Source organism: Nothobranchius furzeri, chromosome 5 (assembly GCF_043380555.1).
Source record: "Nothobranchius furzeri strain GRZ-AD chromosome 5, NfurGRZ-RIMD1, whole genome shotgun sequence".
Taxonomy (NCBI): Eukaryota; Metazoa; Chordata; class Actinopteri; order Cyprinodontiformes; family Nothobranchiidae; genus Nothobranchius; species Nothobranchius furzeri.
Window position 1 is genome coordinate 67537650 of NC_091745.1, and position 14777 is coordinate 67552426.

Sequence of the window (14777 nt, forward strand, 5' to 3'; positions counted from 1 at the left end):
TTTGACTTTCTTGTTATAAACAAAGGTGACCAGGTGACATGTGTTTGAAGATCATCAAGGAGGATTTTGCTCTAGCTGTTTTGAGAAAAGCATTTGCTGTTGAGCAAATGTTAATGGTGATGGGAGACATGCACCAAACTGAGATAGCTTTTTTTTTTTTTGCAGATACAAAGATCTCCATGTGTTTCAGCTGGAAAATCCCACTCGGGTGATCGAGTGGACATCAGAAAAGAGTGAGTGGATTTGTCTTGATCATTCATCGTCATCAAATGTGTGTTTAAAAGGAAATGTGATGTTTTACTTTAATTGCTGTGTTAATTCAGAATATTTTGATGTCAGAACTGGGAGCAAACCTTTATTTTATTCCTATTTTTTCTGTAGCTGTCTGCGTCGCTGGCTACAGCTCACCTAGAAATGAAATTCTGGAACTTCGTTTGCCTCTGAAGCTTTTTGCAGATGAAAACAAGGTAAATAAAGGTCAGATTTTTGCTTTTAACCTAAAAATGTCAATTCTAAGCCTTTTCTGTGCTACGATGTGTTAAGGGTCTCTGTGCAGAACGGGATTTTAAAGTTGTCCACGGTGGTTTCACAGAAGGTCCCGTTCGTCACCTCAGACATGTTCCAGGATCCAGGTGAGTTACCTGAGCTGGACTCGCTTCTAGTCTCCCTCCACTAATGTCTGATCTGTTGTTTTTATTTAGTTTACAAAAAAAAGTTTTCAAAGCTTTTTTTGTAGGATTTAGTTTGTTGAAGATAAAATAAATTTATCATATCAAAGGAACAAAGTCATAAATGAAAAGAAATGTCTTTAAAAGAAGAAAAAGGACTTCATAAAGCACCGAGCCATACAGGATTAAAGAAGCGATTTATGTTTTACTCCTTTAGTTGTATAATTACAATCCAGCACGAGTTGGAGCTCTGATGAAACACAACTTGTTTAGTTCAGTAAACATGTTTATCTCATCTTCCACCTTTAGTCAGTTTTTGTGTCATTTAGTTTATGTGTGCTAGGTTTTCATAAAGCTCCGGTTGAAAGTGTTGCTATTGGTCTCAACTCATTTCTGCAGAAACCAAAATGTCCTTTAGCTTGTAGAATTTCCTGGCATTAATTAATTTTATTTTAAGACAAATCTGCTGAAATTATATTATAACCACACAATAACCTAAATAACTGATGAGCGGGACAAGCCAGTTCGTTATTTTAAGACGTCAACATGAATTCTTTTAGAGGTGAAGGAAGGAACCTTGTTGAATTAGATATTTTTTCTGAGATTTAAGAGGATTCATCTTCTTTAGTTTAACTTCTTTTTTTTTTTTTAATCAGGTGTGCGGTGACCAACGATGGGCGGAGCTCCGACCTGCAGGTCTGGGACCTTGGAGGAGACGACAGCGGTGAGTCTTATTTCCCTAAAACTCCAGCTTGTGTTGTGACGTTAGGTCTGATGTGTTTTTCTCATCTAGTTTCTATTTATTCTTTGCTTTTGGTAGCGATTCATACATCATTTGTCTTTGGTTTGTGCTGATGACTTGTGTTCTCGTTTTGGGAATTCATCTCATGGAATTATAATTATTGGAAAACAAAACTTATAAAGGTAATTTTATAACCGGCGGGAACCCAGGTCCATCAAGTTCTGCTATCCTGCATATTTTAGTTGCTTCCCTGCTCTAACACTTTTGATTCAGCGTTTGAATTGCCTCTACAGCAGCATGTTAATCACCTATTATAGTCAGGTGAGTTAAAGCAGAGAAACAACTAAAACATGCTGGATAGCAGCCCTCAGCAGACCAGAGTCCCCCAACCTGGCTTTAAATTTAGGATTGTGTTCGTGCGATTTAACCCTTAAAGATAATTGATCAGGAGATAATGTCAGATTTGTCTTTCTAGCTGCTAAACATCGGTGCATTCACAGACCTAAGGGCAAAACAAATTACCACAGATTAAGTCAATCGTGTTGAAGTCTGGTGAATTCTGGGTGGATTGCTTTTTTTTTTTTTTTAATTTACAAGTTTGTCACTTCTTTTTGTAGATATCCCTAAGGAGTTCCAATCGGCATGTAGTATTCCTGAGAAAAGCTGTTAGGAACCTTTATTTACAACAGAGAAGAATCTGTTAAAACCCAGTCAGAAGTACAGATACTTGCTTTGTTAAATCATTTGTAACCAACAGTTGGAAGAAACCCATTTCACATTTCTGAAGCAAACATGTTTGTTTCTGTCAGAACTGGAAAATAACAAAAACGTTTTAATAAAACAATTTTGAAGCTGATTTCAGCCTCTTACCAGGGACCTTGTGGCTTCACACATCGGCCGTTTCTGATAAATATTAATTTAACATGTTTTAAATGGCTCCAGGCCATCGTGGTGATTAAATTATTGTTACTTCTTTCCTTCTGACTCCAGATGTGATCAGGAGAGCAGGAAGCGTCGAGGGGAGAAGTGTTTCAGACACCGGCAGCAGGATCGCAGCTCGACTTTCAGCGCCACCTCAGGTCCTTCATGGAGCTCGGAGCAGCGATGTCCAGCTGACCCAGCTGACCTCAGGACAGACGCTTTGTAAACTTGGTAACTTTTATATTTATGTGGAAAGTAAACAGCTGGACTTGGTTTTTAATCCTCTTGTTCTTCCAACAGACACCGACTCAGCAGAACTTCTCAGCTCCTTACAGTTTGTGAGTGACTCTGTTTTCCTCGCCAGCTGCTGCAACGGTTGCATTTATGTTGCGGACACTCGGACATCTGCTGCTCCTCAGCGCTCGACTCCACCCCCACGTTCAGGTGATTCTGTCTGCTGGTGGTCGGACGCCTCCATAGCTTCGCAGCTGTCCAGCACCAGGATCGTCAGACTGTCCTCCTCGGGAGACATGGTGGTGACGGATCTGAGAAATCTGGGTGGAATTGTGAGTCAGGCTCAGCTGGATGTCCAAACGCATCCCTGCCAACTAGAGGACGTCTCTGTGTCCTGGTCTCCTGTGCTGGACGGCTGCATCGCCGTGTCAGGTCAGTGTGAAGGTTCTGGAACATAAACTTTCATTATGTCCTGAACTGGCTGAATTAAACTTTTAAGACCTTGTTGGAATTCTCTCCCCTCTCCAGGTTTCGATGGAGTTGTTCAGATTTACAACACGCGTCTTTGGAGGACAGAGTTGCAGGATGCACAGCCGCTGTTCCAGCACTGTGGTCACATGGTTTTATCAGAACAGACCGCTGGCTCCGCCCCGATCGTCGTCACCTCCCACCTCTGGCATCCCGAGCGTCCGAGGATGCTGTTGTCTGCCGCGTCAGATGGCTCTGTCCACGTCTGGGACTGGGTGGAGCCTGAAACCACAGGAGATCTTTAAAAATGGATGTTTAGTCTCTAAGTGGTGCTGGTCACTAAAGAGTTCAAACCAGTGCAAAATAAAAATATCGTGACATTAGGGGCAGATATCAGTTTTGTCTACACGTTTGTGTGAGAAAGAGGAAATTGGAATGCTGTTGGGAAAAGTTCCAGTCAGACAGAACGGCTGCCTTTGTAAATGACAAAATGGGTTGATGTCTGAAATCTCAGCGGTTCCCGGTAACCGCTTCATTTAAATATAGATTACAGCAGCAGAGTCTGCTGCACTTTTTATCGACAGATGAAATGTTTGTATTCAGAGGAGTCAGGGTTTTTATTGGTCTGTTTATAATTCTAACTGTTGCATGGATCAACCACTGCAAGGCAAAGAGCAGCAGCTCCTCAGGCTGTGGAAGCGTCTCACAAACGTCCTTTGCTCAAGCAAAAATAAGGTGAAACTCTGGAATCAGGATTTAAACAATAAATATTTTAAAAATGTACATTTAATACAGCTTCTGTCTCCTATCATCCATTCTTTACTGCTACAACATGGTCTGACCTGAAGCTCGTCACTAAAGCAGCAGCAGCTGTGATCTTGGCTCCGAAGTCCCAGAGGTTTCGATGTAAAACTCCTGCAGGGAAAAAGCAAATAAACAGAATAATAATGTTATTTATCTCCTGTCATTTCTGCCTGATGCATCATTTCACATTTTCATTTACTTATATTGGCAACGTAAACTGGAAAATATCCTCTATAGAAATTAGTTTATGCAACAGTTTTTGATGCGTTTTGCTGTTTGATTCTCAAAAAAGATGATAAACCTGCTCATCCAGGTTGAGGTGCAGGATAAACAATCCGCACATTTCAATCTGCGAGAATGTATTCTCAAGCTTACGGTCAGCAGACCATCAGGAATTGTGAATGCTCAGAGTTCCTATTAGGACTTGGAAATGTCTGTATTTCTCTAAATATAAATATATGGTGACTTTTAATGTAACTTTATTGCTTTGCTCTGTGATGGCTTTTCCAGCTTGATGTCTGCAATGTATTAATCTCTCTTGATAGATGATTTGGAAGTGTTTTTATAAGATTTTAACTTCTTGTGTCAAGGCACAGTTATGTGAAAGGGACTCCATCCCCCATAATGCCTTGCTGTGTAGAATTGACACAGCTGTTCGACATCAGCTGTTTTTCCTTTAATAGGAACTCTGAGCATTCACAATTCCTGATGAAGGTCTGTTGACCGAAAGCTTGAGATAAATACATTTTCGCAGATTTAAGTTTGCGGATTTTTGTCTCAGACAAGTCCAAGTCTAAAAGAGATGGGTCCAGGTCAAGGTTTAAGTCTTTGGAGCCCAAGTTAAACCACAAGACTTTGTTTTCACAACCTATGGAGAATTTTAGTCCAAGTCTCAGGTCCATGTCCCCATCCCTCTACTGCATCACTAACAAGACGTAGGCTAAACAAAGATAAACAGGAGCATTTTCTAGCCAACCTAATAAACTATTTTAACCACATTCTGCTGCTTATTTATTAAACACAATCAGTGAGTTTGTTAATCACAGTCACAGAAAGGATCCAAGGCCTTTCCCGTCTAAACTCCTAATTGTTGCACCAGCGAGTCTGCTGACAGCTTCTGCTTTCTCCTCTGAAAAACCAAAATGATTCATGCCAAAGTTTCCAAACTGCCTTTGTAGTATTTCATGCTATTGCAGAAGTACCCTGGACCTTCGTTTGCTGTGGTGACACGCAGAAACTGGGAAAGTGAAAACAATACCAGCCTTGCTGTCACAGCCAGAAAAATGGAAAACAAATTGGACATCCGCAGACCCCAACCAGACACATTTATTTCCACTGCACTAGATGTCTTTCCCCAGTTCAAGAAGAGAAATTCAAGCTGAGCTGACTTGATTTCACACCTCACTGCCTGCTTTTTTTTTACCTGGTGTGCCTTCAAACTCACCTGCAACACTAATGACACCAAATAATGACAAACAGCTGCTGCAGCCGGGAGTGAACTTTGAATTTCTTCTGCTCCTCGGGTGGATCTAACCCATGTTATTGACCTGTCAGTGTTAAGAAAAAAGCTCTATTAGACCAATTACTGCTGGTGGCACAGACAAACTGTTTCACTTTTAACCTTTAACAAACCAATTTAAAAACCTGACTGTCGGTACACTCAAAAACCTGGACTCAAGTTTGATGCTCATTTCTATTGCATATTTGCAATTAAATTCATATTGGGAACAGGTTCTGATTCAATGACAATTGACTGTAATCAATTTAATCTGTTGTGAAATATTCTGTTATATAGTATTAAGTTAAAACTGGTCTTGTTGAATGAAAACTGCAGTCTGTATCAGATCTTGATTCAATGTAGTCTTCCACAGTGGAAGGAAAACTCAAATAGAACTAGAACAGTTCTCCACATAGTTAAGATGGTCTGTTTTGAACGTGCATGGGTCTAATTTTGTTGCTTCACACCAGCCCACACTAACTTTTACAAAGCCAAACTGAATAAAGTCCTTGGATAAAGGTATACAGGCCATTAGGGAAGTTTAATGGTGAAATTCTGGCGATACGATACGCATCACGATACAGGGGAGACGATATGATACATCTACATTCAGCCAGACGATATTAGTGGTTTTTAAGACTGAATATATTGTAGGAAAATTCAATAAACAGTCCAAACTGATACGCAACATGTTTAACATGAGATATCTGAACCATAATAGGGATTTACATTTCTGTGGTGGAAACCAAACCCATTGCACACTACTGCCAACTAGCGGTTGGCCTTTGAATTGCACCAAAAGAGAAGGAAATACACAAATGTGTGTGTGTAAATTCTTCCAAAATTTCAATACACCGCTTTTCAGTATCAATATCTTTTAATTCTCATTCTTCTATAAACTAAAATAATTTTAAAACCAAACAGATGATAAAACTCAAGCAAACTTTGCAACTTTCCAGTATGTGTTAAAATGACCCTTTACAGCACATTTTAGTTGTAACTCAGTCTAAACCAGAGATGGGAATTGTGGCATCAACAAGTCAACTCCATGTCGTGATTTTGTTCTGCTCAGCAACTGAACAAGGTTCATTCACTCTGCTGATTGGAATCATATGGTTTAGTTGCTGAACTGAAGAAAAACATTAGCCTAGTGAACTAGACCAAATTCTTGCTTAGCAAAGTTTGCAATAATACATTTATTTAGTCTGGCTTACCAGGCTAGAAAAACATGGCATGGAGATGACTTGTTGCCACAATTCCCCATCTCTGATTTGAATCAGCAGATGATTAACAGTCATCTGCAGAGCCTGAGGAGCTGCTGAACACTTGATTCAACCATTGAATTAAGTGTATTGGAGCAGAGAAACAACTAAAACGTGCTGGACACCAGTCCTCCAGGCCCAAAATTGAATACCCCCGCTTTACAAGGATAAATGGTAAATGGTCTGTATTTGATACAGCACCTTCTAGAGTCCTGGAACCCCCCAAGGCGCTTTACAACACAGTCAGTCATTCAAACACACATTCATACCCTGGTGGGGAAGAGCTACGATGTAGCCACAGCTGCTCTGGGGCGCACTGACAGAGGCGAGGCTACTGAGCACTGGCGCCACCGGTCCCTCTGACCACCACCAGCAGGCAAGGGGGGGTGAAGTATCTTGCCCAATGACACAATGACAGTGACAAACTGAGCCGAGCTCGAACCTGCAACCTTCCGATTATGGGACGAGCACTTAACTCCTGTGCCACCATCACCCCAATAATGAAAATTCACTCAGACTCCACCACCCTCTGTAGCCAGAATATCGCACTTGCAACTTCAGAGTTGCAGGTCTGGTCCCTGCTGACGGAGAGGGGTGGAGTCTACCTCCAGCTCATTTTCCTGCATGTTTTAGATCGTAAGCACAGCCGATTTGTTTGATTTAGTGGTGAACCACTCCTGTAGAAACTGATGAAGGCCGAGGAGACATTTCAGCTGATAGATTAGGGTGTTAAAAAGTCTAACTCAGAGAGGTGACAGGTTTCCTTTTCGGTTTAACCACAGTGAATTATTAATGGACACTAGGGGGTTCTAAAAGCAAGCAAAACTGAAAAGTGTGTCTTTAAAGTGGAGTTGCTGACCCAAACATTATGTTGCCTGTAACATGCACCATGGAGCTCATGGGTGTTCCTCAGTGTTGCCAGAAAGTGAAAATTTTGCAGCATAAAAAATGTGTTAAATGCCACAAAGCACAAAACCCCACTATGTTCTAATACTTCCTGTATGAGCATGTCAATTAGTCAAAAATCAACAATCCTACGACAGTCACTCACCACTGCAAAAATTAGATCAAGCTAGGGTGTCTGTGAAGTTACATCCTCCGCTTGCAATGTGGATGTAAGTTTGAACTCCTAAATATGTTGTTAGCGCCCTGGCTGGTGAGCCAGTCAGTGATCAAGACCTGCCATGGGGCGTTGTCTTTAACTATGATGAACGGTTTAAAAAAAGTTTTAACAAGGTTAGTTTAAAGGTATGGTTCACTTGTTTAATTAATATATGTGAAGGGGTCTCTAGTAGGAATTAATGTCTTGTAAGTCATACCCCGGTGTGCCTGTTTCAGGAACTAGAAGTGAGCTACATCATAGGAGAGCTTCAGACGGCAGGATGTGGAGGCTTATTTCCCGATATTTGGACGTCTCACAAAGGGTTTCCGCCAGGCTTTGCTTGGCCACCCACCAGGCTAAGCGTCATGCCCCTCCCCGCCCTCCCCTACCGTACCATGTCCGCCGACACGAACGGCGCAACGAAACTAGAGCCCTCCATCAGCGGATACTGGTAAGAAACGGCAGCGGAAAGTGTGCAGAACGTGTGCAACCCCCACCCCCGCTCTCACTGAGGAGCGCTGCGGGGCGCATTAGCCTCTATCAGAGGCTAATGCAGCAGGTAGATGTAGGAGACTATTTTCATGTTTAGCCTGCATGAAAGAGCAACTGATTATAATCAGAAACAAGAATTTAAAAATGGCTTTTCAGTGAACCACAATTTTAAAAGGTACAATATGTAAGAATTTTACATAATCACAAGAGTCAAATGGGCAATCATGCAGGAAACAAGATTATACTGAAGCAGATTTTCTTCTCAGCAAAATGGGGACTAGTCAGTTTTTCTCCTTTAAAAAAAACTAAAAATGAACGTTCTCTTGGTTCAACCTGCCAGCCTGTGAGGTTGCAAGCTCATGCTGCTGCACCTCCATTCGTAATTCTACACCAGCCAGCATAATGCAGAAGCTTTGTTAAGATCCTGAGACAGTACCAGGAACAACCCACACAGTTTTTCTTTTAGTTTTACACAGGCTAGAGGCTAATGTTGAGCTAGCAATGCTAATGGTGAATTTCAGTCGCCTTTAAAAATATCACAAGCCACTTTTTCCAATTACCAAAAACACCATATTACAGTGAAATGTTTTTCATCTACTTAACCTACTGTGCATGACTCGCCTTCGTTCGTCTCCTAGAATCTTCTGGCTCTGAGCCATGACAGGCAACAGCCATGAAACGGTAAGTGTGAAAGTTTTGAACATGGGCTGCAGTACCTACATTTCACCACAGGAAGTCATTCTTACATAATCCACTTAGAGAAACGTGGAATTATTCACATTTTACCTGCAAAATCAGAATCAAAACCACCCGATTTGCAACACTGGTGTTCATAAGACAGGTGTGGTCACATGGACCAAGAAGACCTGAAACTACGTGTCCAAACCAAAATATCCATCACAACTATAAAATAGACTTTCACCTTTGTTCAAAAGATAATTCCTGTTATTTTTAACTAAATATACGTAAATAAGGCACAAGGTATTTTAATTTATACACCAGATCTGCTTAAGTCTCCAAGTGGAAGGGCTGTCCTGAACAATTACTACGTAGTAAAAAGCCTGAACGAATTCATCTGAGATAACAAAGTGTGTTTTTTACCATTTATTCATGAAAACTTCAGGAGGAACTTTTGATGCAACGTGTGTGAGTGTTTCAGGGGAAGCGAGGAGCCTTTTGAAAAGACAAGAGACTATAATTATACTGAGTGACAGAACAGCGAGCCGTGAGAATAAACTCTCCAGTGGCCCGATGGTGCGACAGCCATTATGACAAATCTTCACTAAGAGATCATAATGAGTCACACCTCTTCTCTGATCCGTGAGACACCCAGAACAAAACTCTGAAGTAGCGCAGCGCCTGCTGGAGAACACAAGTTCAAACGGAAATTTTCCTGCATTCAAGAGGACAGCGGAGGGGCAGAGGAAGATTGGCACAGGGAGATTCTTATCTAATGGACCGTGAATCAGTTTCTCACCTGTAAAATAACAGCTCATTTATGCAAACACTTCCAGAAGTTTATAGTTTGAGTCATTTTCTACAAAGGAAATGGAAATAGTATAGGTTTTAGCATACAGATGAGCTACTTATTTACACTTATGTATATTAGTTCACCATACGAGATGAAAAATTGAAGACAGACAGACAGACAGTCACTTTCTTTTGGGGATTTAACTAGGCAAATAGACGTGAGCCTCTTATTGGATAATTACTTCATGGGTGATTATTTTTTGTCACTTAACCCCAGTTGGTGCAATGAGTTGCTTCTCACTTCTTAACCGTGTGGAAAAACACATCTGGTTAGAAAGATGTGTGAGAAGGATCAGATCATTGGCATCAAGCAGAAAAAAACATCTAAGGAGATTGTAGAAACGACTAAAACTGGGTTAAAAACTGTCCGACGCATTATTAAAAATGGTCTGAGTCCAGAAGGACCCTGTACCAGGATGATGGCGCATCAGGGTAAGAAGAGAGGCAGAAGAGGTGATGCACCTATCATACCTAGTGCCTACTGTACAAGCCTGTGGGGGCAGTGCTATGATGGGGTTGCTGCAGTTAGTCAGTTCTAGGTTCAGCAACAGGATGTGCTCCAAGAATGAGGTCAGCTGACTACCTGAATCTACTGAATGACACGTTATTCCATGTTCCATGATGGCACGGGCATATTCCAAGATGACAATGTCAGGATTCATCGGGCTCACATAGTGAAAGAGTGGTTCAGGGAGCATGAGACATCATTTTCACACATGGATTGGCCACCACAGAGTCCAGACCTTAACCCCATTGAGAATCTCTGGGATGTGCTGGTGAAGGCTTTGTGCAGCGGTCAGACTCTACCATCATCAATGCAAAAGCTTGGTGAGACATTAATGCAACACTGGATGGAGATAAATCTGGTGATGTTGCAGCTTACTGAAACAACGCCACAGTGAATGTGTAACGTAATCAGAGCTAAAGGCGGTCCAACGACATTTTGGTGTCTGTGTGATGTTTTAGTTTTTGGGCCCAGCACTGTATAAAAACTGTCTCTTACATATGTTGCTTTTTGTTTTTACATTTACATGTATCACAGATTATCAGTTTTCAGGGATCATCCATTCATTTTCAACCACTTATCAGGAGTTGGGATGCAGAGGCAGCAACCTAAGCAGGAATTTTCTCTCCCGAGCTACTTGGACCAGCTCCTCTGAGGAAATCCCAAGATGTTCCCTGGCCAGCTCAGAGACATAGTCCCTCCAGCATGTCCTGGGTCTTCCCTTGGATCTCCTTCCAGTTGGACGTGCCTGGAAAACCTCACCAGAGAGGTGTCCTGGAGGAATCCTGACCAGATGCCCGAGCCACCTTAACTGGCTCCTCTTAATGTGGAGGAGCAGCAGGTCTACTCCGAGCCCCTCCCGGATGACCGAGCTTCTCACCCTATCTCTAAGACCCCAGCCACCCTGCGGATAAAACTCATTTTGGCCGCTTGTTTTCACGAACTCCTTTTCCATCTTTCAGGGATCATGCACACGCACACACTTACTTTATATATATGTATACCTGTTACAGGTCCCAAGTGTTCAAGTGAGGACGTGAGGAGAATGAGCATTCTCAATCTGTGCGCCTCGTCTCTGGAACCAACTCCTAGCACCCTAACCATCTCTCTATGATTTTAAAATCACACCTTAAGGCTCATTTTTATTGCTTGGCTTTTACTTCAGCCTAGCTGGCATTTTACGATGTTTTTTGTTTTATTTTTATTGTTTTTATAGTAGTTACTGTCTACTTTTTATTACTTCTTCCCATGGGTTGATTTTATGCTATTTTACTGTACAGCACTTGGCCTCGGCCATGTAGAAATGCGCTTTATAAATAAAATGGAATATATATATATATATATATATTTGATTAAGTGTACACAGCCCAATTACTTAACTCTTACAGCCTCCAAAAACTGTCAGAAACTGAAAGCAGATATTTGATTTTCAGTCCATTTACAACGGCAAAAGGTCCACCTAACTCAGAAACCCTCTAACAGCCTCTTTCCTTCACTCTGCTGATGCCCAACTTGTCATTTTGTTCGCTTCTGATCAGAGGTCAATCGTTTCACCTGACTAAGGGACAATTTAAAAAACTTAGGAAATTACGCTCTAGGATGTTTCTTGACTCCTTTCCAACTTGTAAATTTGAGGTTTTACATCTGCTAATTAGCAACGTGGTCTAATCTCGCCGTTACTGTTAACACAAAATATGTTTCACCTTTCAGGAGATTTCTCCTAGATTTATGACGTGGTACAGAAGAACACAACTAGAGCCCAAGAAGAGAAAAATAATCTGGTGGAGAGCCACATAAACTGGAAGGACATAATATGTTTCTTTCCTGGTTGAGCCAGAAGTAAAAAGAACGTAAAAATATTTCATAAAAAAGCCACTTTAGAGCCAACTGGTACAAAATGTGAAAAATGAACTTGCTGAGAAGATGAGTGTAGCCAGTATTATGAAGTAAAAGTGTCCCTGCGGGTCTTCAAGGCGGCAGAGAAAGTAACTAATGCAGCTGAAACAGAAAGAAAAAGTTTAAGTCAGAACATGTCCATCCTGGCTCTGAATAAGCTCCTGATTAGGCTCCATTATGCAGAAGTGGGGAGCTCCGCTGTGTGGGTAAAAACTGGTGTTCCACACAAAGACTCATTTCAGCTTTACTTTGTCATGCATATGAACATTATTCCAGAAGAAATCAGAGACCACCAAGGCAATGTCTCACTGTTCACCAACCATTTGGCACCAAGGACTTTTAGAGCTTCTTTTAAAGTCGTACTATAAAACTTTTTCATATTTTTAAATCATTTTCTCGAGCCGGTATGTGCCAAAACGACCCTTCACAGGGTTAATGAAAAGTAACTCAGACCCCACCACTCTCTGTGGCTACAGGCCCGCATTTGCAACTTCAGAGTGCTGGGCCACCACCTGCAGATCATGAACACAGCTGATTTGTTTGATTTAGTGATGAATCACCCCTGTAGACACTAATGAAGGCTGAGGAGACATTTCAGCTGTGGTGTTAAAAGGAACGCACAGAGAGAAGTTACATTTCACTTCTGCTTTGACCAGATAAATAATAATGAACATTAGGGGTAGCTAAAAGCAGCAACAACTGCTTAACATCCCTTTAGAATAGAATTTTGATTAGGGCTGCCACGATTAGTCGACTAATAAAACAGTCCTTTGTGGCAGCCTTAACTTTTATTAGTTATTTAGCTTAAGTTAGAGTCAGCACTTCACTTTTTAATTCTCTAAATAAAGCTTTCCTTTCTGTGAGATATATGGAAGCTAGGTTTTGTTTTTCCAATCTGACCTATTTGGTTACAGCAGTAAGTTTGGTAGGCTTGGTGAGCGAGTTCACAGCACGAGTCACAGCAGTTGTAGAAACACGCAAATCCTGCTAATTAAACCCGAAGCACAAGCAGAGGAGTCACAAATAAGCAGAATATTCTTCACTAATCTAAAACGGTGTGATGTCTACCACGTTTAAGGACAGCAGCTGGTGAAGAGCTGTGAAACCACACGTATTTTCTTGTTTGTGAATTCAGTCTTTAATAATAAGCGTGTTCTCTTTCAAATGCTGTACAGTTTCGCCCCAAACTACTTCAGGAACAGTGTGTGAGATTTAATTACCGACTGCTCCTGTTGTGAAGGCCGCTGGGAAATTTGTTCACTTGCCATATCAAACCTAAGCACTGCTCTGTGAAGCAAGAGGATACAAGTGTTTTATAATCTAGACAAAATGAATAAGGCAAGCAGTTAGGAGGGACAATTCCCATCACCAGACAATTTTGATGTTATATTTTTTATAATCAGAAAGGCAGATTTAGTCGCCTTCACTACGACGGGCAACACAGCTAAATGTGTGGGTGGTGTGTTGTGACTGAGAAACCGTAATACTTATGCTTATGTTTATTCATTTGGCAGACACTTTTATCCAAAGCGACTTACAATTTATAACCTATAGGGCATGGTGTGACCGTACTACTTGAGTTTCACATTCAGACTGAATGTAAATAAGCTTTCTTCAACCCTGATCACCTGCATTAGCCATGGAATGGAAATAGATGGGAAATAATCAGGTCAGAAAACGCCAGTTTATCATACTTTAGAAAAATTTGCATTCATGGCCCCGCCCACCTTGGCTTGTGACCGCAGAAGGCTGGGCCAGAAGAAAGCAGTGCACATATCAGCTAGCTAGCAGATGCTAACTATTAGCAACTCAACAACATAGAAGTACACAATCAGGATTGTGTTATATGTGGAGATAAAATATCAACATTTGCATTTTTCACCCAAGAAAGAAAAGAAAACGGAGGCAGAAAGAAAGTTGCAAACATGTCTCCTCTAATCAGAGGAGACATATTTGCAAATCATGAATATTAAATACTGTCATTCAACGATAGGTCTGCAATAGACTAAATCAATAAAAACTGATGAAGAAATGCAATGGCAATGCATTTAGTTATTGATTAGTTGTGTCGTGCAACCTTTATTTAACAGTCAATGCGTGCAGCTCATCTGTATGCGGCTGCACAGCAGGCAGGCAGATCAGAGCGATGGAGACATATGTCGCACGTGCGATGAAAAATAACTGTGCGATAAACTATTTTTAGACTTGGCACTCTTGCCACATCTTTTCAAATTACTTTTTCTCCCCAGAACTTCAATGAACAAAGGTAAAATGCTTGTTATTTTGTAAGGAAGATGCTTTTTACTGGCGCACAATGTGCTAATCTAGGCACTGAGGAGGAAAACAGAGAAACCAGTAAAGACACAAAGGCAGAAATAGTCCAAATTTCGGGATCAAAAGTGCAACTACGGGCCGATTAGCTAATGCTAGCAGGTAACGATCTAGTGGGTTCTGAAAAAAACATGATGGTTGTGAAACTAAGAATATTTAAGCTCTACCAGCGGAAGAAGTCCCCACCATCCTGTTTATTCTTAGCTGTCTGCATCTGGAGCAGAACTGCTGCAGTCAGGTTGCTGCTTCGAGTCTGCTCAACACCGCTGCAGGACTTCAAAACATCATTTAAACTGGATTACTGCTGACCTGTACATAATAGAC

General features: G+C 41.3%; 1 protein-coding gene across 3 annotated transcripts in view; it reads left to right on the forward strand.

Moving 5' to 3' along the window:
• The window catches only part of cfap418 (cilia and flagella associated protein 418), a 29362-nt gene extending 25376 nt beyond the window's left edge, over positions 1–3986 (forward strand). For 2 of the 3 annotated variants that reach the window (XM_054740959.2, XM_054740957.2), the window contains exons 6-11: positions 166–233; positions 382–467; positions 544–632; positions 1325–1392; positions 2401–2997; positions 3094–3986. In XM_054740959.2, the coding sequence (XP_054596934.2) occupies positions 166–233; positions 382–467; positions 544–632; positions 1325–1392; positions 2401–2997; positions 3094–3338 (1153 nt within the window). In that variant the 3' untranslated portion in view covers positions 3339–3986. The remainder of the gene's footprint in view (positions 1–165; positions 234–381; positions 468–543; positions 633–1324; positions 1393–2400; positions 2998–3093) is intronic. The other variant, XM_015949963.3, reaches the window with a different exon arrangement.
• Positions 3987–14777: the final 10791 nt, after the last annotated feature.